Source organism: Peromyscus californicus, unplaced genomic scaffold (genome assembly GCF_007827085.1).
Source record: "Peromyscus californicus insignis strain IS unplaced genomic scaffold, ASM782708v3 Scaffold_2__1_contigs__length_46816999, whole genome shotgun sequence".
NCBI lineage: Eukaryota > Metazoa > Chordata > Mammalia > Rodentia > Cricetidae > Peromyscus > Peromyscus californicus.
This window is the reverse complement of record NW_026294540.1, coordinates 8,543,374-8,565,798: the sequence shown is the minus strand read 5'-3', so window position 1 is coordinate 8,565,798 and position 22,425 is coordinate 8,543,374. Positions and strand designations below refer to the sequence as shown.

At 51.6% G+C, this 22,425-nt stretch overlaps 1 protein-coding gene across 2 annotated transcripts in view; it reads left to right on the top strand.

Moving 5' to 3' along the window:
* Rnft2 (ring finger protein, transmembrane 2) overlaps nucleotides 1-21,340 on the top strand; it is a 59,892-nt gene extending 38,552 nt beyond the window's left edge. For both annotated transcript variants that reach the window (XM_052755175.1, XM_052755176.1), the window contains exons 8-11: nucleotides 8,405-8,554; nucleotides 9,994-10,059; nucleotides 10,188-10,289; nucleotides 18,267-21,340. In XM_052755175.1, coding sequence (XP_052611135.1) covers nucleotides 8,405-8,554; nucleotides 9,994-10,059; nucleotides 10,188-10,289; nucleotides 18,267-18,401 — 453 coding nt within the window. In that variant the 3' untranslated portion in view covers nucleotides 18,402-21,340. The remainder of the gene's footprint in view (nucleotides 1-8,404; nucleotides 8,555-9,993; nucleotides 10,060-10,187; nucleotides 10,290-18,266) is intronic.
* Nucleotides 21,341-22,425: the final 1,085 nt, after the last annotated feature.

Genomic DNA, 22,425 nt, shown 5'->3' with positions numbered 1-22,425 from the left:
ACTGGGTCGTTTCTCTCTTACATCTTTGGCACGGTCATTTATCCCTGTTGCAGTTCCCTGTGCCTCTCTTTCTTCTGCGTTCCTCTCCAGCAACCTTTCAGGTGCCTTCTCCCAGAGCTCAGCGATTAGCTAGGCGCCTTCTCTCCTGGATAAGCTGGGGTGGGCCCCTCTGCTCATGGCTCTGCCCCTCGGATGACTGCTGGGGCTGTTTCTCCTGAGGTCACCGGCAGCTGAGGCCTCAACATCCCAGCAACCTTGCAAGTCACTTTCCTTGAAAAACAAGCCTTTCTGGCCCTCTCTATCAGCTTGGAAGAAAAAGCAAACAGGGACTTTGGCTGAGGGGCCCTTTACCCTCAAGGCTGCAACATTTTCTGTTTATCCCCCCACACACACACACTAAAAGAGGCTTTGGGGTGCAGCCAGGCTGTGGGCTCAGGCAATGGAGCTGTCTGCGTGCCTTTGCTGCACCCTACAGACACCAGGAGAACCCGCTTGGCTCTGCAGTCTTGAAAGAACTGTCTGTCATGGGGTCCTTCCCACGATGGCCATTCAGAGAAGCAGGTGGCCAAGTTCAGGACCCTACCAACACTTGCTGCTTACTTTGGTGCCTGGTCTCAGGAGGAAACGCAAAACCTGCCCTTCCTGTGGGAATTCAAGCTGTCAAAAAATGTTGTCTACTGGCTTCCATTCTCTTAACAGATCTGCTAGGTCCGGCATTTTCCTAGATGTGTGACTTAGATAGAGGAGGATCCTTTGCTACTCACTCTGTGTCTCTATTACCTGTGCCGTACACGGAGAGTGTCAACAGCACCAGCCTCTGGGGCGGTGTGCAGAGTGCTGACCAGCACATAACCTTGTAAGACACCAAACAGGAGAAGGGTCAACCACAGCTGATAAATGGGGAAGTGACCAAGGCAGAATCGTGGTGACGGGTTCGTGACTCTGCATTTGAGCTCCCGGATCCACCTGTACCTGAAGCTCCAGCCAGCTTGTCCCCGGGGTTTTGAGATGGTCCCTCCTTTCTCCAGGCTGCTTTGTTGGCTTTCTGACCCTCGTGATCCCAGGAGACACCAGTACTTAGATTAGCAATGATTAGAAGCCCAGAAGGTCAGAGCTGGGTTACTACCCCCAGCATACAGAGCAGAACATTGAGGTGCAGAGAGGGGGGGGGCGGTTATTCCCTCGACTCTTGGGCTAAAAAATGTACACATTCACATTGAGCTCATGCTGCTGGTGTCAATGGGAAAGCCATTTCTTTCCCATTCTGTCCCCCAATTGAGAAGGCTTGGTGACATGTTGTACTTGGCAGACTGCCCATAAAGCCACAACTGACCCTTGTTGAGTCCTTCCATGTGTCTGGATGGACCCTACACCTCTCCAGCCTTAGCTCACTGCCTCCATCAGTCCTGAGAGGGGGGCTCCCGTTGGCCCCATGTTACCAATGTCATCAGCTTCCGTTGTTGACATTTGCCAGGCAAAGCTCAGCAAGAGCGTTAGAACTCTAACCCAGGTACAGGACCGTAAGTCCATGCCCTTTACCCAGGAACCTGCTCAGATACCAGGAGGAGTCCCAGGTGACTCCCCCCTCCACCCCAGTCCTTGCTTCCTTTCCTCTCCACTGTGTCCTTTTCATGATCATTGTGTCCAACTCATCAGTCGCCACCAAACCTTCTTCCTCACCCAACTTCAGAGGCTTCATTTCAAAGTCATTTTTGGATGCAAGGACGATCTGGCTGTGACATCTGCCACCCTATTGATCACCGGAGGTGATAGGAACGAGCTGGCTGGCTAGGTGGCTGTTCCCTTTCCCTCGCCAGTCCTTATGTGTCCATCAAAAAGCTGTGCTCTCGATCAGCGAAGAGGATACCCTTCTCTGAATTGAGGAGGACTGGTCTTCGATCAAGGGTCTACAAGTAGCTGTTTCTCCTGCTGGAACCCCCAAACAAGCTCTCAGAGTCATTTTCTTTAAAACCCCATATGTGCAGAGAAACCGTCAGTAGCATCTTCAGCGTCTGAGTTCTGAAGGCTGTGGCCATAGGAATCCAGCTAGCTGTTTGAACCATAGTATCACCCAGGCTGTCCACCAAGACTCAAGGAAAGTGAGGGAGCCAGTCTGGCAAGGAGCAGGTGCTCCTGGGGGATGGAGGGAGCCAGTGCAAAGGCCCCGGGGTTCAACTGTGCCTGGCTCACAGGGATGCGGGCAGATGGTACATTTTGCAGCAAATGGAAGACATGGAAAGTGCTTTGGACACCTCTTGGGATGTGGCAGAAGACACTGATCTGAGCAGTATCTGGCACAGTTTTGGACCCAGGATTGACTTTGTGTTCTGAAAGCTTGTTTTGGTTGCCATGTGAGGAATTTACAGCATAGAGCAGGCCAGTTAAGTAGCTCTTTGCAACAGGATCTCTAAGTGAATTGAACGTTGGTCATGAGAGCCAAGGATACCAAGGGCGTGGAAGGGGTTCAGTCACAGAGAGGGGACGTCCTTCACCAAAGGTGCCCAGCTAGGAAAGGGCCGGGTTAGGATTTGAATCCAGCCAATAGGAACATACAGAGACCTAAGCTTGAATCACAGGTCCACTACTGACCAGCCCCAGTCATCAGTTTAGGTTGCTGTGGCAACCAACCTGAAACTGGATGGCTTCAGCGAAGCTGATTTCTCACCGTGCTTAAGGCTGCAGAACCCACGGTCAAATCCCTGAATGATTCGGTTCCCAGTGAGACCCCTCATCTGGCTTTTGAGCACCCTCCTCTCTGTGTAGGGCAGGATGGCCTTGAACTCATAGCAAATCCCCCTGTCTCAGCCTCACAAACCTCATGAGGATGAGGTTGGAATTACAGGTCTGAACCTGGCAACTTTTAAAAAAAGGGGTTATTATTTTTATATATGTGTTTGCGTGAGTGTATATGGGTACCCAGAAAAGCATGTCAGGTCCCCTGGAGCTGGAATTATAGGTGGCTGTGAGCCTCCTGATGTGGGTGCTGGGAACCAAAGCCGGGTCCTCTCTGCAAGCACTCATAACTGCCGAGCCACCTCTCCAGCCCATGGTGTCTCTTAAAAGGACACTAAGCCTGCCGCAAGGTTCCACCCTCATGTCCACATCACCTCCCAGGGGCCTTGTGTCCCAGTGCGTCTGGCTGTATCTCCAGGCTCCTCATCTGCCATTGAAACCCACTGTGGCTCCACATTACTCAGGGGGGTTGCATCTATCCTGAAGTGGGTGGACTTTTTGTTACTGTTTCCTAAGCAACCGAGTCTATTTACATAGTATTTACATTGTATCCACATGAGAAGCCACGGCAGGCTACAGGGTGTGGCGTCTAGCCACATTCTACTGTTTTATGTGAGAGATTGGGGCAGCATAGATTTGACCGTGTTTTGTTCAGAGGATTCTGGAATCCTCCACTGTGGATACTGAGGGATGGGGGTTAGGGCTTTGGTGCATAAGTTTGAAGGGATGTAGTGCAATCTAGAGACAGCCACGCACCCTTACCTGAATGCTGCTGCCACCTCTTTCTCCTCCTCCGCCTCCATATCCTCCTCCTCCTGGTATTCCTCTTCCTGCCCCTTTTCTTCTTTCTTTTGTGTTTGACTTGAAACTGTAATCATTTAACTCTCTCTGTTCTGTGATCCCAAGTTCATTTGGGGTATACTGGGAACAGCTCATCTCTCTGTCATATGATGTCTTGTGGACCTGGGCAGATCACACAGGCCTTGTCTCTTGAATCTGCTACCTCAGCTGAAGAAGCAGAAGTGGCTGGCCCAGGGTCCAGGTCCTCAACCTCCACATACAGCCTGTTCTCCTGCACCCTCCCCTAGCCAGCCTCACAGACAGCAAGAGCAGGGAAGGAAAAACTGCCTCATCTCTACGGGTCCAGATATCTCTCAGCCTCAATTCTAACCTGCTTTCTTTCTGCCCCCCTCTTCTCCCTCCCTTCCTTCCTCCCACTCTGTGATGCTGGGGATGGGACCCAGAGTTTCATGTGTGAAGGCCACATTGAGTCTCCCACCCTTTATTCCCCTTGAAGCTGCACTAGCCTGTGCCTCTTTCCAATGTGGCACTGATACGTAACACTCCCAGGCCCGGATTAGCATGAGGCTGAGCATTGGGTGTCACTGTGGCCTGCAGTCTTGCTGTGAACCTGTAATTTAGACCTTGTAGTCCCTTGGATCTGCATGGTACCTGTGGTGTGGTGGATCCCGATCACCTGGGCTCCTGAGAGTGGAAGGTTGGACTTTCAGAAAGTTTGCAGTGGACCTTATGGGAATATTTACACCACAGAAATTGGCAAGCACACAAATTAGAGACTGTTTACCCCCAGGACCTGGTTTACCAGAACGCCACTGTATACAGTTGTGAGTGTGTGAGTGTATGTGTGGTGTGTGTGTGCGCGTGTGTGTGTGTGTGCACGTGTGTGAATGTGTACATGTATGTATGTGTGTTGTATCTGTGTGAGTGTGGAGGGTGTAGGTACTAGTGTGTGAGTGTATGTGTGTGAGTGCAGGTAAATCAGTGTGGAGTGTGTGTGTGTGTGTGTGTGTGTATGCGCGTAAATATGTGTATCTTTGTATGTAGAGGAAGGAACTGAAGCTCAGAGAAGTAATGTTGTCGTCCAAAGTCACCCAGTTTAGTGGATGGCAGACCTGACTACAGCAAGTCCCCTACCTTCGTCTCTGAGCTGTCCTGTCCTGCCTCATGAATGACTGCTCATCGTGAATATGCGTTACTCTCGGGGACACATGAATGACCAATGGTTCCTTGCCTCCGCCCTCCCACTTCTCAGGTCAGCTGGTCCGCCGTCCACCGTGTCCCAGCCTCCTCAGCAGCCCCAGGTTGTCTCCAAGCCTTTGTTGTTTCCTTGTTCCCTGCTCTAGCTGTGTCCCGACTCATCCTGACATCAAGGAAGGCAGAATGTAGCCCGGCACCGCCCCCATCACAATCCAAGCCCAGAACCACCCCCCCCTTACTTCCCCACCCCTCGCCCCACAAGTCGTACAACTGTCTCCATACGCCTCTTTCCTGGTGACAGGCAGAAGAGGTGCCCGCGCCCCATCGCCTCTCTCATTGTTGGACGTGCCATAGAAACCCGCCTTCTGTTTGGTGGTCGTCAGAAGTAACAGGCATGAGAAGCCTGGAATTAGGAAGCTGCTTAATTAGGGAGGCTGTTCCCCCTGGATATACACAGTTCCCGGTGGCCACCCAACCCGGCAGCTAATTGCTACTTTGAAGATGGTGCCGCTAGGCACTCCACTCCCTTGATTTTCTTTTCTGTGACACAAGGGCTTGCTGATGAAGTGGAGCTCTTCTCCATGTTCCCACTCCACTTCGCTGTCTGCCAACTCGAAGGAGGTGCCAGGTGGAACCTTCAGCTTTAGAGACCCCTGTCCCGCTGTGTGCAAGGATATGCCCTGAGTTGAAGATGCAGGGTGGACACCCAAGGATCTCCTCCTCTGAGGGCTTCGGAGTCCAGCAGGAGAGATGGGGCGGGGGTGGGGGGGTACTGAGGTTGGGAGAAATGCTATAAAGAGAGAGAAGAGGGAGAAAGGACATAAAGAAAAGAAACACGGGCACATGGATGGATTTGTGGATGGAAAGGAAAAATAAATAAATGGCTGAGGGGTCTGGAGAGATGGCTCAGTGGATAAAACACTTGGCACCCAAGCATGAGGACCTGAGTTCAGATCCCCACCTAGCCACCTAGAAGCCAGGTGGGCTTGGAGCCCTTTAGCCTCAGCACTTGGGAGGTGGGGGCAGGTGATGCCAAGGGCATGCCGGCCGGCTAGACAGGCTCTGGGTTCAGCAAGAGACCCTGCCTCGGTAACGGAGCGACGAAGGATTGCAGAAGACACATGATGTCAACCTCTGTCTTCCACATGCATACACATGAACACACATGCAACTGTACATACACCACACACACATACACATTTTTCTGAAAAAGGGAAAGGAGGATTGAGGGATGGTGGGGGACATGGGAGAGAAGAGAGTTCTCTCTGTCATCCATCACCCTGTAGTATTACCACATGGCAGTAATCCTCCGCCTTCCACAGGTTGATGTCAAGTGTCTTCCTCTACTTTATGTACTGAGGCAGGATTTAGGAGCTAGATTTGCCTCCAGGTGATATTTGTGGGACAAGGGGTCCTATGGAAGGAGTTTTGAAGGGAAAGGAAGGCCCCTTCAGAAAACAGCGACCCCCCTCCCAACCAGGACTCAGCCAAACAGTCATGAGGATAAAGGGGAGCAGATGGCTGGATGACCATTCTTGGTCCTTTTGCGTATCTGCTTCAAGGGGTCACCTTCTAGATGCCTTGTGTCTGGCCACCATGATGGATGGGAAGAGTCGGATAGAAAGTCGCCCTTTGGGTGGTGAGACGGCTTAACTGGTAAAGGGGCTTGCTGCCAAGGCTGACAACCTGGGTTTGACCCCTGGAGCTTGCGTGGTTGGAAGGAGAGAACCAGCTCCTGCAAGTTGACCTCCGACCTCCACACACAGCTGCGGCTCACACACGCACGCACGCATGCACTAACTAAATAATATCTGATAATTTATCTAAAGAAGTCAAGCTTACATTCTCCACTAGCCCCTCATTCCTCCTTAGCCTTCTCCTGTCACTCGGTCCTTGGTCTTTGTCTTGAAGAGCGCTGGGCGGTTATTCTGCAGGCTCAGCTATAAGCTATTGTTTTCTGATGGTTTCACGGAGGACCACAGACGTGACACTGTCCTTCCCAGTGTGTCACATCCTAAGGTTCATGGCGTTCCGGTGACTTATTACTGGGGGTGCTGACTTTGTTTGCTTGGGTAATAGTAGGGTGTGTGGTTAACCACAGAGTGGCTGTTTCACGGGCTAATCTTTCATAGCCGCGTGGCTTTCCGCCGTAGATCTCCAACAAGCAGACCCCACCACTTGGGTGTTTCCTTTGCGACCTTTTCTGCTGTTACAGAGATCGTCCTGGTGACATCCCTTCTTGGCACATCTTTGTGCAAGGCTCTGGCTGTTTTATTTGAAGAGTTACAAGTACTGAGCTCGCTTGTATGAGTGAGAGAGAGAGAGAGAGAGAGAGAGAGATCCACGTGTGTACGTAGGTCTTTTGTGTGTGTGTATACATGTAGAAGTCCCAGACTGATGTCAAGTGTCTTCCTCAGGAAGTCTCTACTTTGTAAACTGAGGCAGGGTTCCTCACTAAACCCGGAGCTCACTCACCCAGCTGCTCTAGTGAGCCAGCTGCCCCTGGGGCCGCTCTTCCCTGACTCACAGACTCTGGGATTACGGGTGGGCTGCCACACCTGCCTGGCTTTTAGGTGGGCGACAGGGATCTGAACTCTGGTCCCCACGTTTGTTTGGCAAACGCTTTATCCACTAAACCATTCCCCCCAGCCCAATATGGAGTCTCCTGTGACCATCTTTGAAGAAGAACCATAATGCCTGTCAAACCCATCCACGTTGATAGACATATCAGTCATCTGTTAGTTGCAATAGCTGAGAGGTCTCCTATTTCACAAATACTGCCTGAGTTTGTGTTATGTGTTCAGCTATGGGTGGTGGGTGCATTTGGGAAGTTTCCAGTTGGTGGGTCTTGTGACTATAGTTGCCAAGAACATTGCCTACAAGTGGGCCCATTTCCATTTCTCTCAGAGAACCTCCTTGGAGGGGTGTCCAGGGTCCCCCCCCCGTCAAGTTAGCCGTCATGTTCGTTAGATTCTGTGAAGAGGGGGTTCATTTCTCTCCCTTTCCTACCACAGGCCCTCATGAGGCTTGTTCAAGGCCAAAGGGAAGAAGGACCCCTGAACCTGTGGCCCGGTAACGAACTAGGTCCTCTTCCTGCTCGCTCTTGGGGTAAAAAAATAGCAATCTCATTCTGGGGCTTGTCAGTATGGCAGCGAACCCGGAAAGAGTGAAGTCCTATGTCGAGATCTTTCCCATGGTACCATCTGGCCCCTTTGGAGGCCACAAGGGTTGGGAAGTGGTGCAAAAGTAGGTGCCCGCGCTTGGCTCCCAGCCTGGCTGTCCTTGCTCCCGTCCCGTGGTGCCAGAGTTAGCCCTGTTGGGTAACTTGGGGGAGGCAGCGACTGTCTTCTGCCCGCCATACTGCACCCAGTCGGACAGTGACCACACAGCTGCCCCCTCTCCGAGGTGTTCTGTTTCTCCATCGCTGACACCCAATCCCGGCACTTTGATCTTGTGGGCAGTAGGCAGTGGGCGGTGGACAAGGACTTCAGGCAGGAGCCGTGTCTCCCTGGCCACATCCATCGGTCCCCATTAGAACCAGCTTGAGTGCTTTCCAAAGCTGATTAATGGCCTGCCTGTGACCTGGACTGTCATTATGGCCGAGCCTGGGCCCCAGCTCTGTCCTCTGGGTCTCCGCCGCTAACACTAATTGATGCTTTTTGTGTGGCTGCAGGGAAAGTTTTATCTGGTCATCGAGGAGCTGAGCCAGCTGTTCAGGTCGCTCGTCCCCATCCAGCTGTGGTACAAATACATCATGGGGGACGACTCTTCCAACAGCTACTTCCTAGGAGGGGTCCTGATGATTCTCTACAGCCTGTGCAAGGTGAGCTGGCCCAGGGCATGCTGGGCCTGGCTTGAGGGGCTGCTGAGGAGCCAGGGCCAGCCACTAATACCTTCTGCTTTTAAATCAAAATACATTTCATAGAGCATAGAATTAACCATCAGCCAATCTGTCTATCTCCTTTCTTTCTTTCTTTCTTTCTTTCTTTCTTTCTTTCTTTCTTTCTTTCCTTCCTTCTTTCTTTCTTTCTTTCCTTTCTTTCTTTCTTTCTTTCTTTCTTTCTTTCTTTCTTTCTTTCTTTCTTTCTTTCTTTCTTTCTTTCTTTCTTTCTTTCTTTCTTTCTTTCTCTTTTTCTTTCTTTCTCTAGTGCTGCGAACTGAATCCGGGCAGGCACTCAACCATTATGCTGTATCCCTCTTTAAAACTGACACAGGGTCTCATCAAGTTCCCAAGCCATCCTTGAACTCCCAGTCCTCCTGCCTCAGCCTCTGGACAAGCTGGGAAGGATTACAGGCCTGCATCACCAGGCCTGGCTGCTGCTAACGTCCCGTCATGTGCAGTCAGTGGCATTTGCCATCACAGTGTGCTACAACCACTTCCTCTATATGTTTCCAAGACCTGTTCTCATCCCACAGAGAAACCTGGTACCCAGCTTTCCTGGGTAGCACCCATTCTCCATTCTTCCTGCTTCCCAGCACCTGGCAGCCACTAATCCACGCCGTGTGTCCACACGTGTGCTGGTGTTCGGTGTTCCGTATCTATGGGCTGTGCCACGACCCTTTGGGTGTGGCTCATTTGTTACCATAACGTTTTTGAGATTCACCCACATTGTAGCATCATAGCATATACCAATACTTTTTAAAATGAATTTATTTAGTATTGGAGGAGGGGTGTGCACGTGCTACAGTGTACATGTAGAGGTCAGAGGACAACTTGCAAGGGTCAGGTTTCTCCTTCACCCATGTGGGTTCTAGGGATTGAACTCAGCAGTTCAGGCCTGATGGCAAGTGCCTCTACCCACTAAACTATCGAATTGGTCCCTAAAAGCAAACTCTCATTCTCTCTCTTGCCTCTCTTCCCTCTTCTTTCTCTGTTTCTGGCTTTAAAGGATCTAGGGACAGTGAATGCATTCACTCTGCTTCTTTCCAGCAGGACCAGTCAGGCAATCCAGGCAGAACCAGCCATGGGGCCTTATCTTGCTCACTCTGATCAGCTAGCTACCAGTGGCTGGCTCTAGTGCCGGAAGGGTGCTGTGATTGATTAGCAATGCCTGCCTTGGGCTTGGGAAGGGGGAAAACAGTCTATATGCTGTTTAATTATCTGATCAGGGTAACAGAGGAGACTGTTGATATCGGGCGTCAGGACAGAAGTAAGGCAGAACTGATAGAAATGGGAAGACAGTCGGTCCCTGAGAATGATCAAAGACGAAGGTGGGAGCTGCCAGGAGGAGGTTCTCAGCCTTCACTCTGCTTTGCTTTCAGTCTTTTGACATCTGTGGTCGCGTGGGTGGAGTCAGGAAAGCACTGAAGCTCCTTTGCACCTCGCAGGTGAGTGCGCCTCAGGCCCCGGGAGCCAGACACTGCAGCCTGCAGCAGCCCTTTTTCACCCCCACAGACACTGCCTCCCACGAGGGCTCATGGCTGCTTGTCTCCCCATCTCCCTCTTCCTCCAACAGAATTACGGGGTCCGAGCCACGGGACAGCAGTGCACAGAGGCGGGCGCCATCTGCGCCATCTGCCAGGCTGAGTTCCGAGATCCTATGATTCTCCTGTGCCAGGTGAGCAGGCGACACCCAGTGGGACTCCGCTCCACAAAATCCCGGCCTGGGAGCCCATCTCAGGGGCCTGTGGGGACCACCCGTCAAGACCAGAGGCAGCTAGACCAGGGTTTTTGTTTTGTTTTGTTTTGTTTTGTTTTGTTTTGTTTTTTCGAGACAGGGTTTCTCTGTGTAGCTTTGCGCCTTTCCTGGATCTCTCTCTGTAGCCCAGGGTGGCCTCGAACTCACAGAGATCCGCCTGGCTCTGCCTCCCGAGTGCTGGGATTAAAGGCGTGCGCCACCTCCACCGGCCTAGACCAGGGTTTGACTCTCAGCCCCACCCCTCACTGGCTGGGTAACCAACAGCAGACTGCTTTTCTCTCAGAGCATCCATGTGGGTAAATGTAGAATTTGTTCGCCGTGGTATGTAATATCAGACCATTCCGTGTGCGAATCCCAGCCACATCCATTCTTTAAAAATGTCCGTGCTGTGGATCTAACTCAGGGCCGGCTCCTGCTTAGTGTGCATTGTACCTCTGGACACCTCCAGCCCCCAGCAGCATTCCACATTTTTTTATTTTGAGACAGGGTCTCACTGTGTAGCTCAGGAACCTTTGAACACAGGCTCCTCCCGCCTCCACCTCCCAGCGTTGAGATCACAGGTGTGTTTTTGATACCTGGTGCCATGGGGTCAGGGGGGGTGCCACTCCATCCCCCCATGACAAGTGTCAAATGATCATGATGCTGCTGCCTACTACGTATGGGTCCGACTGCAGTTAAAAGAAGCCTGCTACCGCCTGTGGCATCAGCTCTGGCTGCATTTAAATGAGATCATCTGTGCCGAGCTAAACCTGTGTGGCTGAACCGCAGCCGCTGCCAGCATTGTCCTTGTTATTTTCTGCGTAGTTATCATCATCCTTTGTTTTCATTATTGTCAGGGGGTCTCCAAGCCACAGTGGTAAGTGCTTTGACTCCCTCACGTTCCCCCTCCCCTCTCCCTGACATCAGGGGTCAGGTGTCAATTCAGTAAATGTGAGCTGGGTCAGAGCAACCGATCAGAGTTCAGAGGCCCTCGAGGTGGAGGATGCCCAGAGCCTGTCCCTCCTCTGGAAGCTCTCAGTCTCCTTAGGGATGCAGACACATATTCATAAATAACTATGAAACAAGGCAGGCAGTGATAAGAGAGATTCATGCAGAGTCCCCAGGGACCAGGGCAGAGAGTGACGTGCTCCAGGCTGAGGAGCCTTTTTGCATAAGTCTGGGTTCCAGAAGGAATGAGAAGGAAGGCAGATGGCCTCTCTAACACCCTCGGAAGATGGGATAGGAGGTAGGGTCCTCTTTTAGCATTAGCAAGAAGAAATTTGTTATTGCTGTCTGAGAGAGACTTTTAAAGGAGTTTGTTTTTAATTGAAATTTTAATGTTCTGTTTTTTTTTTTTCTTGGTGAGACCAGGTCTCATGTAGCCCAGACTAGTCTCAAACTATGTTGCCAAGGATAACTGAACCTGATCTTTCTGCCCTTGCCTCTCAAGTCCTGAGATTGTAAGTGTGCACTGCCATGCCTCATGTGTGCTGGACAGTCTACTAACTGAGCTACAGCCCATCGCCTTAATGTTATCTGTTTTTAAATGGACAGTGTAGCCAGGTGTGGCGGTGTACATCTTTAATCCCAGCACTTGAGAGACAGAGGCAGAAGAATCTCCCTCCACAAGTTCAAGGCCAGCCTGGGCTCCGTGGCAAGCCCCTATCTGCCTCCCCCCCACACACAAAAAAGACATTTAGTCTACTTGAGTCAATCTTCAGAAAGGAGACATAACAACTAAATACAATTTGTAACCGTGATTGGATCCTGGGACAGAGGATGATAAAACTGCTGTGTTTTGAGGACATTTAACTTGAGCCTGAAATCATCAGTAGCCACGTGGCAACCCAGTTCTTTGCGCTTTGACAAATCCCCTTCCTGGTCATGCAATAGTTCGAGGGGAAACTGAGCCTGGGTGAGGACCATGTTTCCATCATTGAACTTTAAGTTTCTTCCAGAACAAAAGGGTTTTTTGTTTGTTTTTTTTTTTTAAGAAAAAAATTTCCTGCAAGCCATACCAAGATGGAGCCAGCAAGACAGCAAGGTGTCTTGGCAGGTGAAGGTGCTTGCCTCACCTGAGTTCAGTCCCTGGAACCCAACACACTCTCCTTTGACCTCCACACATGTACCATGGTGCCCACGCATGCACACACACACACACCAAACAAATAATAAATACAAAGACTAGTGAGAGGCTGTTTGCCCTCATCCTCAGGTCTCTTCCTGTACCCATCCTCACAAGCAACTCCGTGGACTGCTTCCTTTATTTCTTGCCACAGATATTTTACAGAGTTCACGGTCATGTCAAACGTAGCACGTGCACATGTTATCTGTATCCGTGTACGCAAACATCCACACCCACAAACATCTTTTCAAACAAACCGAACATGCAGACTGATCTCCCTGAGCTGTGTGTTGCTCTGCACCCTTGTGACCTGTGGCCAGTGCTTCGAGATCAGCCCTTATTCTGTCTTAGAGCCACAGACCTGACGTTCTGGGGATAGACCACCGTTCGTTTGGCTGTTTCCTCGCTGAGGCACAGTCTCCTAGCATGTCTTGCTGCTGCGAGGATGGCTGTCCCAAAGGTGGCTGAAATAGATGGATCGTGCCCGCCTGAGCCCATGGTGTTGATTAAATGAGTTCACTCAGGTAGAGCCTCGGAAGCCCCGCATGGCCTGTGACCGGGAGTTCAGCGCAAAGTAACTGTTCCCAGCAGGCCTTCTGTCTCTGACGTGGACGTGCTCTTGGTGTCGTGAAATTCCTAGTGGTAGAATTACCGGGTCAGAGGGCCCTCCATGTTGGCAGCTCTTGCTAAATTGCCCTCTTTGGAGAGACGACGTGATGTGCCTATTCTTCATACGGGGTGTGGCCAGCCCCTTGCTCCTACCCTCGCCTGCACGCGGCAGCGTTACCAACCCCCTTCCTCTGCCAGACTGACAGGTGACAGTGCCCTCTCGGCCGCTCTGTCATTTGCATTTCCCTAATTATGAGCGTGGCTGGGCATCTCTGCTCGTGCTTTGAAGCCATCTGTAATTCCTTCTCCGTGACGGGGATTATCCGAACATGATGGCGAGGTGAAAGTCATCCTCCTGGCAGTCTCTCCGTGCCTCAATCTGTCTGTCTCTTCCGTTCTCCTGGTACCGCATCTTCCCAAAGGTGGATGAGGAATTCTTGGGAGGGGGTGGACAAGACACCCTTGTCTTAGATCTAGGAGTGACAGCTGTATCCAGTGGCTGACTGAGCTCACATCTCCACTTTGCTCTGCTGCTGTGTGCTGGCCTGCAAGGGCAGCGGAGACCCGAGCAGGTGAAAGGGACTACTGTCATTGAATGAATGAATGAATGAATGAATGAGCTCAGATGTCACTTAAGAAAGGCTCCCCATTTGTGTCTCCCCAGACTAGCCATGTTTCCTGGCTACTGTGGTCTTACACACCATGGTCTTATATACTGTGGGTTTTCACCACAGATCCCTTTCCCGTTGTTACCATGATCATTTGTGGAGTTAATGATTGTGTAAGGTCTGTCTCCCCTCAGCCAAACTGCAAGCACCTTGTGATTAGAGGCTATGACTGTCTTGTTTAGCAGCAGAGACAGTACTGGCACAGTGAGTATTGGGTGGTTGGATAGATGGGGTGGATGGGTATGGTTGGTTGGATGGATGTGGGTGGATGGGTGGGTGGATAGGTGAATGGATGAATATGGATGGGTGGATGGATGGATGGATGGATGGATATATAGGTGGATGGGAAGATGAATATGGATGGATGGATATGGATGGGTGGATGGCTATTAATAGATGCATATGGATGAATGGATGGATGGATGGAGAACCCTCCTGTCTCCTCTTCAAAGATTTATAGGGTGAACATCAGCCATCACTTCCTCTGCCCTCAATGCACTCCTTGAGGTAGTGCCTGGGAAACAGATTGTAGATGTAAGGTCGTTGGGCAATGAGTATCCACAGAAGCTGCCGGTCTGCTCACATGCTAGTCCATGTAGTCTCTCCATGTGTTCATGGTGTGCCACACTCCAAAACTCAGGAACTCAGGAAATGGATATGCTCAACACAAAGTCGGACTTCTCTAGAGGAATCCTTTGCCAGAGAACAGAGAGCAAAGCACTCTCCTGATCCTTGACCTCTGTGAGCCTGGCTGAGTGTGAGCATTCTTGACCACTGTGAGCCTGGCTGAGTGTGAGCATTCTTGACTACTGTGAGCCTGTATGAGTGTGAGCATTCTTGTCCACTGTGAGCCTGGCTGAGTGTGAGCATTCTTGACCACTGTGAGCCTGGCTGAGTGTGAGCATTCTTGTCCACTGTGAGCCTGTCTGAGTGTGAGCATTCTTGTCCACTGTGAGCCTGGCTGAGTGTGTGAACAGCTGACAAAATGTCAGGAGAACCATGACACCCACTGATTTGGGGCTTAAAAATTGCTCATACGTGATGCTTAAGAGGCTGTTTCCAGCTGGTCAGTGGTGACGCATGCCTTCAATCCCAGCACTCGGGAGGCAGAGCCAAGCAGATCTCTGAGTTCGAGGCCAGCCTGGTCTACAGAGTGAATTTCGGGACAGCCAGGACTACACAGAGAAACCCTGTCTCGGGAAAACAAACAAAAAGATCTGTATCCATTTCCATCCTTAGACTCCCTATGGGGAGAGAGGATCCATGCTTATTGGCAGAACAGATTCAGACTCAGAAAGGCAGACATGCTCACACAGGGTACAGAACCAGGATTCAAACCCAGGGCCTCTAGTGCTGTTGACTCCGCCCTTTCCACTAAGTCTCAGCTTCTTGCCTGGAGGCATCCTGAAGGCTGTGCTGGGGGACTAGGGGACCTCTCCTGGAATTCATGCCAACATGCTGCTATCTGTGCAGCAAAGCCTGTGTTTATGGCCTGCTGTGGGATGTTCTGTATGGCAAATGTGTTGCTCTGATTGGTTGGTAAATAAAACACTGATTGGCCAGTAGTCAGTCAGGAGGAAGTATAGGCGGGACAAGGAGGAGAATAAAGCTGGGAAGTGGAAGGCTGAGTCAGAGACACTGCCAGCCGCCACGATGACAAACAGCATGTGAAGATGCCGGTAAGCCACGAGCCATGTGGCAAGGTATAGATTTATAGAAATGGATTAATTTAATATGTAAGAACAGTTAGCAAGAAGCCTGTTATGGCCATACAGTTTGTAAGCAATATAAGTCTCTGCATTTACTTGGTTGGGTCTGAGCGGCTGTGGGACTGGTGGGTGACAAAGATTTGTCCTGACTGTGGGCCAAGCAGGAAAACTCTAGCTACAATGGCCTCCTCAGGGCGAGGGACGAGCTGAGCTGGGATCCAGGCTCTGCACACCTGCCTGTGACTGCTGCATCCTCTCTCTTACACGCTGAGTACTTCCTTTTTGGTTTTGTTGTTGTTTTGTTTTTTGAGACAGGGTTTCTCTGTGTAGCCCTGGCTGTTCTGAAATTGATTGATTGATACTGGTTGGTTGGTTGATATGTGTGTGTGTGTTTCTTGTTTTATAATAGCCACATTTTCAGCCAAGTTTTCACAGAACCAATCATTTCTGTCCTCATGTCCCAGGCCCTCCCAGTGTGCACACTATACATAATAGCACATAACAAGTGATGATTTTGCTAGAGTCCGGCACTCTGTATCGGCTACCACTGCTACGTAACAAATCGTCCCAGAGCTTAGCAACAAACATCTGTGACCTCATAGTTCCCACAGACCACGAACTAACACAGATTAGCTGTGCCCTCTGCTTTGAGGTGACTCATATGGTTAACATGGAGGGTCTCAGGGCTCACCTGAGGGAGCAGCCGCTTCCAAGCTTTAGGGTAGAGTTGTGAGCTGGTTTCAGTTCCTCGTGGCCCACATGACTGATGTTTGCTCATGGCTGTCGTGGCCAGAAGCTGCCCTGGCTTCCTTGTCTAGCTGGTATTGTTGGAGCAAGCCTATGAGAATCTCAGAGAATGTGAGCAGGGTGAAAGTCATAGTTTTTATAATCCAGTCCAGAAGTGACTCCCATTACTGTATTGTCCTTGGTAGAAGCAATGCACCCTGGGTAGGGGTCCTCAAGGAGGTGAATCCTAGGAGGAAAAGGTCACGATAGACAGCTGCCTATGAATTCCAGCCCTCTGTCTGGCTGCTGTATGTTCATGGGCCTGTGTCTTCCCCTCTCTGAGTCTTGACCCATCTCTTTGTGATCACATTAGCAGTGAAGGGACATTGGGAATGCCCCTGACTCACCTGCTGGACCCACCTGCATCTGTCCGCTTTGTCCAGGCTCACCTCCCCCTCCATCCTCAGTTCATGCATAAGTCCTGGGACAAGAGATGCCCTTCTGCCTTCACAGCCTCTTCCCTCACACAGGGCTGGCGTCTGTGGTTTATCCAGCCATGTGCTGTCTCCTCTGAGTCTCAGAGCACAGTGTGTAGAGATCATAGATGCGGTCCAGGTATCTAGTGTATGAGTGTAGTCCCCAGGGCTCCTCACCCAACTCCACAATCAGTGAGCCACAGCCTGGAGAAGAGAACACTCCACCACCGGCTGCAGTCCTGCCCAGATGACCCCAGCTTGGAAAAACACTCCATCTGGTCCTCCCGATGCCTCCTCCCCTGCAGAGATGGACAGAAGCAGGCTGAGGCTCATGAACTCCTCAGCTAGGGCTCTGGGCAGACCTGGTTCCTTGAATGCCTTCCCTTGGCCCCAGACTCTGTCAATTCTCTGCTGAGGAGGCAGACACAGAGTCTTCCTCACTTTAGTGCCCGTGAGTCTCTGTCCTGATCCACATTCCTTTCTCAGACACGGTGACAGAGCTCATCAAGGCTATGCTATCATGGACATAAACGTCTGACATTCAGAAGCCAGTGGGAAAAAAACAACGTGTGTTTGGCTGTCCTGTCTAAACCATTTTCACATGTCTGCTAAGCATGCCAAGACAGGGTTACTACCCCCATTTTACAGACAAAGAAAGTGAGTCACAAGGAAGTTAAGAAATATGGCCTGTGCGGGGACATGTGTGGACCAGCGTGTTCTCAACCTAACAAGCAAATGTGTCGTTTAAATTTATCAAATTATAAACCGTATGCTGGGAATGTCAGCTCATGTGGCCAAGTTCTCTCCTGACATGTACAAAGGGCTGAGGTCAGTCCCCAGTGGGGACACACACGCACACCTGTCACCTCAGCACTAGGGAGGTACAGGTAGAGGAGTCAGCAGTTCAAGGTCATCCTCCACTACATGGCAAGTTTGATGGCAGCCTGAATGAGGTCCTATCTTTTTTTTTTTTTTTTTAAGGAAATCCTATCAGGTCACTCCTCTGCTCAGAGCCTTACCGTCGTGGCTCCTTGCTTCTCCCAGAACAAAAGCCAAACTGGGCCTTGTGCCTCATGCCTGCAATGCCAGCATCTGGATGCTGAGGCAGGAAGCTCAACAAGAATTCAAGGCCAACTTTGGCTTTATAGTGAGTTCCAGGTCACTCTAGACTACGGAGTGAGACCCTGTCTCAAAGAAAGATGATGTCCACCAAAAAGAGAAATTGTCCATATCCTCACACGGCTCACAAGTTCTCATCAGCTCTCTGACCTCATATTCATTTTTTTGTGTGTGTCTATCTGCCTCAGCATCCCCCGCCCCTCCACTCAGCCACACATCCTGGCCTCAGGACCTTTGCACATGCTGATAAGGTGTGCCAAACCCCCAGCCAACTCTGCCCTCCCACAGGAGGAGCTACTTTCGCAGGGCTGTTTCCCCAGGCCCCACCTCTGCCTTCCAGCCAGAACACCCAGCTACTGACATTTCTATTTCAGACATGGTGGGCTCATTGTCTCCCCTCCTGGAGGGCATGGATGGCCTGGTTAGTTTGCTGCTGCCCCCAAGCTCCTGATCACACTCATTCCTACCGCTGTCCCCCGCCACAGCACGTGTTCTGTGAGGAGTGCCTCTGCCTGTGGCTGGACCGGGAGCGCACCTGCCCACTCTGCCGCTCGGTTGCCGTGGATACCCTGCGCTGCTGGAAGGATGGGGCCACGTCTGCACACTTGCAGGTGTACTAAGCTGAACATGAGTGTCTGGAGATGCCAGAGGGCCCGGCACAACTGAGCCCAGCCCCAAGGATTCCTGGGAAACAACCTCCAGCGCTTTCTCCTGCCTTCCACCACCTCTACCTGATGGCCCCAGGGCCTCTCCACCGACAAATTTCTCATCACCCTGGTGCAGTGTGTGCGTCCTGCCCCTCCAGAAAGGGAAGCCCTCCTCACTCAGGCGTGGCTTCCCTGCAGGTAGGTGATCCATCCCCTCGAAATGGAGGAACTGCCCTTACACAATCTCCCCTTATTTAACTGCTCCCAGCAGCTGGTACTCGATGCTACAAACCGGTATGAGCTGAAAGAGTTCAGCTTCTTGGCACATCACCCAGGTCTGCAAATGAGAGCCACTGGGGAGAAAGTTCAACACGTGAGCACCAGGCTTCACCCTCCTCCAGGAGGTCACCGAGATAAGAAGTGAGGTGAGGTGCGGTCACCCCAGCTAGCACAGGCCGATGGGTCTCCGGCTCTGCCTGGTGCTGTTTGTTGCTGCAAGTACAGGGCACAGCAGAGCTAGCGTGTCGAAAGCACAGAGGCTGTTCTCCTGTCCCCTCACTGGCCGAGGATCAGTGGCACACAGCAGAGGCACTGTGCTGAGCGCACAGACTCTGAATCCTGGCTCCTGAGGTCAAATGGTGGGAGCCGTGGAAAGACTTGACCTTCCTGAGTCCTTGTTTCCTGGGCTCTGCCAGGGACAGTCCATCTCAAAAGGGTCCAGAAGTGTATGCATGCTACCGGGCCTCTGTCATCTCTTCTCTCCTCTCCTTCTCTTCTGCACTGTCCCTCCCTGACAGCTCAGGCCTGGTGCAAAGCTCTGGTGGACATGGCTACCCCTCCTGGGAGCCTTGGGAGCTAACAGTTCAATCATAGATGGCACTCGGCTCCGGAGCACTCAGTCCATTTTTCCTTCCCTCTCTCTAGTGAGTTAATTAGCTCTGAGAAACAACAGTCCTTCCAGAGTCTCTAAAAGACTGCTTTATATCTTTAACCGAACGCCGGAGAGGGACCACAGGGAACGCTGGGAGCAGGCACCCAGGTGCACTCCACTCAAGTCTCTAAGACACAGCTGCTTCTCCCGTCGGGAAACTCTCTGCTTGGAAACATGGGTTAAGATAGCACAGGTGACCACACAGAAGCCTCTGGAAGCCTGCCTTCACCCTCTCCCAACTCTGTTCTCTCATTGTCAACATCCTCACAACAGGCTGGCCCCAGCCACATTTGAGAAAACTGTGTACGGCTAGTGGGCAGATTAGCATACATGCCCTGGGGGAGATGGGGGCCTCACTGCCGTCTCCCTCCCCCACAGTAGATTCAGGACTCATGCCCCCCCACCGGGCACCCCCTCTCCTGGACTTCTTCCTTTGCTTGGTCTCCTTGGCTCTTTCTTTGGTACCAGCAAGACACCCTTTCCAGGAGACCACAACATTCTTTAAGCTCTGTTACTATGGCAATAGCCGTGATGTTAAACAATCTCGCTGTCTGGATGTTCTAAGAGGAAAGGGAGGATGGATCTCTCTGTTCTCTCTGGCCCGAGGGGGTACCTCGGGAGAGCAGTGGAGCCGCCTGCAAGTTGTTTTTATCAGAGAGATCGCTTTGTCTGCCTTGTGGAGGGGTTGGAGCTGGGGGAGACTCACGGAAGTGTAGTGTCGGGTAGAGCAGAGGCAGCCATTGGAATTCGGGCTTGGGAAAGGCGACTCGCAGCTCTGCGTGACTCTTCGATGCCCCTATACCCCGTAGCCATCAGTGGAGTTACAAAACCTAGCATGTTACATGCTGGGACCGAGAAAGCCAACAGGTCTTCAGGTGTAGTTCATTGAGTAGAGTGCTTGCCTAGCATGCAGGAAGCCCCGAGTTCCATGCCCGGCACCACATAAACTAGGCATGGCTGTGCACACCTGCCATGCCAGCCCTGGGAAGTAGAGGCAGGAGGATCAGAAGTTCAGGGTCATTCCTTGGCTACAAAGCAAGTTCCAGGATAGCCTGGGCTACAAGAGACTTTAAAAGGGAGAGAAAATGTAAACTAATGGTGTGGGTCACTGGTGAGTGCTCCAATGGTTTTACCACCCACCCCCATTACTTTTCTAACACTGTGTAAATATAAACTATACACCTGCCATATAAAGAATGCCACAGGTCGGGGCATTCCCTAGAGACAGTGAGATGATATAGTCTAGGATCTTCTTTGCTCATATATCCCGTCAGGGGTTTTTCTTCCAGGTTAGATGACTCCTCTTCTGCCCTAGCAAAGGCAGAGTTTCCCACACACTGAGCTATGGGAAGGTGTCCCCTGGAGAACCCTGCCACAGTCTTCATCTGTATTGGCACGTGAGTCCTTTGTATTGAGGGGTTCTGTATCTGGCTCCCAGTATTTTGTGGGTCACAGGCTCAGATGGCACTGAGTCCCCAGCGTCTTGTTTGTGCAGAAGAACCCTGGGAATAATGGATGTAGGGAGGGCGGGAGAGAGGGCAGAGTGGTTAAGAGTGCTTACTGCTCTCCCCAGGCCCGAGGGCAGTTCCCAGCACTCACACCAAGGGGCTCACCACTGTCAACTCCAGCTCCAGGGAATTGGAAGCTCTCTTCTGGCCTCCACAGGCACTGGCACACATATGGCGTGTACAGAGTGTGTGTATGTTGGGGGAGGGGGGAGGCACATGCACACACGTAATTTAAAACAAAATAAGTCTTCAAGAAGTGTGTGGGAAGAAGAAAAACCTGCTTTGGACAGAGGTTAACAGGGCCAGCATTTTCCAAAGGGAATAACACACAGGTATGGAGCCTTGGGAACTTCCCGATGCTAAGGACAAAATGGGCAGCAGTCCTGAGGTCTGTGGTGCTTTCCTTTGGGACATGTGGCTATCTTTGGTATCTTTGAGACTGTTCTGCCAATAAACCTCCCCTGTGGATGCTACTTGTATTCGTGGGTCAGTCTGCCTCCTGAAGCCAGATAGACCTGTTTCGGGGCATGCAGCACCCATGGAGATGCAGCGGGTGATTCTCCCTAGAGAAGCCAAGAAAGGAAGAAGAGAAAGTGGGTTGGCTGTGTGTGCAGGTGCCTCCATAGGGAGGATGCTTGCCACAGAAGCATGAGGACCCGAGTTTGGATCCCGAGAGCCCATGCACCCCTGTAAAAAGCCGGGTGTGGCAGCAAATCTGTGGGGGCGGGGAAGACAGGCAGATTCCTGGGGCCAGCCAGCCTAGCTCCGAATTCAGAGATCCTGCCTCCAAAAGTGAAGTGGAGAGAGACACATGAAGACACTGGCCTCCCTATCGACATGTGTGCACGTACACACAAGAGTAGAGGTGAGGGGGAGCCACGCTGGACGGTCACTTCTGGGGAGACGGTCTCCAGGGACAGCCCAAGGGGGGCTCGTAGCATAGGCTGTGTCTGAGACTACCCCTCTCTGACTTGAGTACCCACAAAAACACACCAGGGGATCCTTGACTGTGAATTGAGGGGACCTTTGAGGCACTTTGGCCTGTCACTCTGGAGGCCCCACATCTCACTGCTGGCCAGGTGCTGTCATAGCACACCCCACTACTGAGTGGGGTGTGGAATTGGTGATCAGGAAAGGGGTGCCGTCACAGCACACCCCACCGCTGGATGGGGTGTGGAATTGGTGGTGATCAGGAAAGGGGTGCCGTCACAGCACACCCCACCGCTGGGTGGGGGTGTGGAATTGGTGGTGATCGGGAAAGGGGTGCCGTCACGGCACACCCCGCCGCTGGGTGGCGGTGTGGAATTGGTGGTCACGGTTCACAACTATAGTGAGACTAGGGGAGGACTTACAGTGAACTCTATCTCAAAAACCAAACTAATTTAGAGAAATAAATACAGAGCTTGCCAGGGGTCTAGACAAGGGGTAGAAACCTCTGTGTAAATTAATAGCATCAGGTGACAGTTGTGCCCCTAAGGGACTTGCTAGCCACCTAGCCTGGCTGCCTCAGCAAGCTGCAGGTCAGTGAAGAGACCCAGTTTCCAAAGACAAGGTGGAG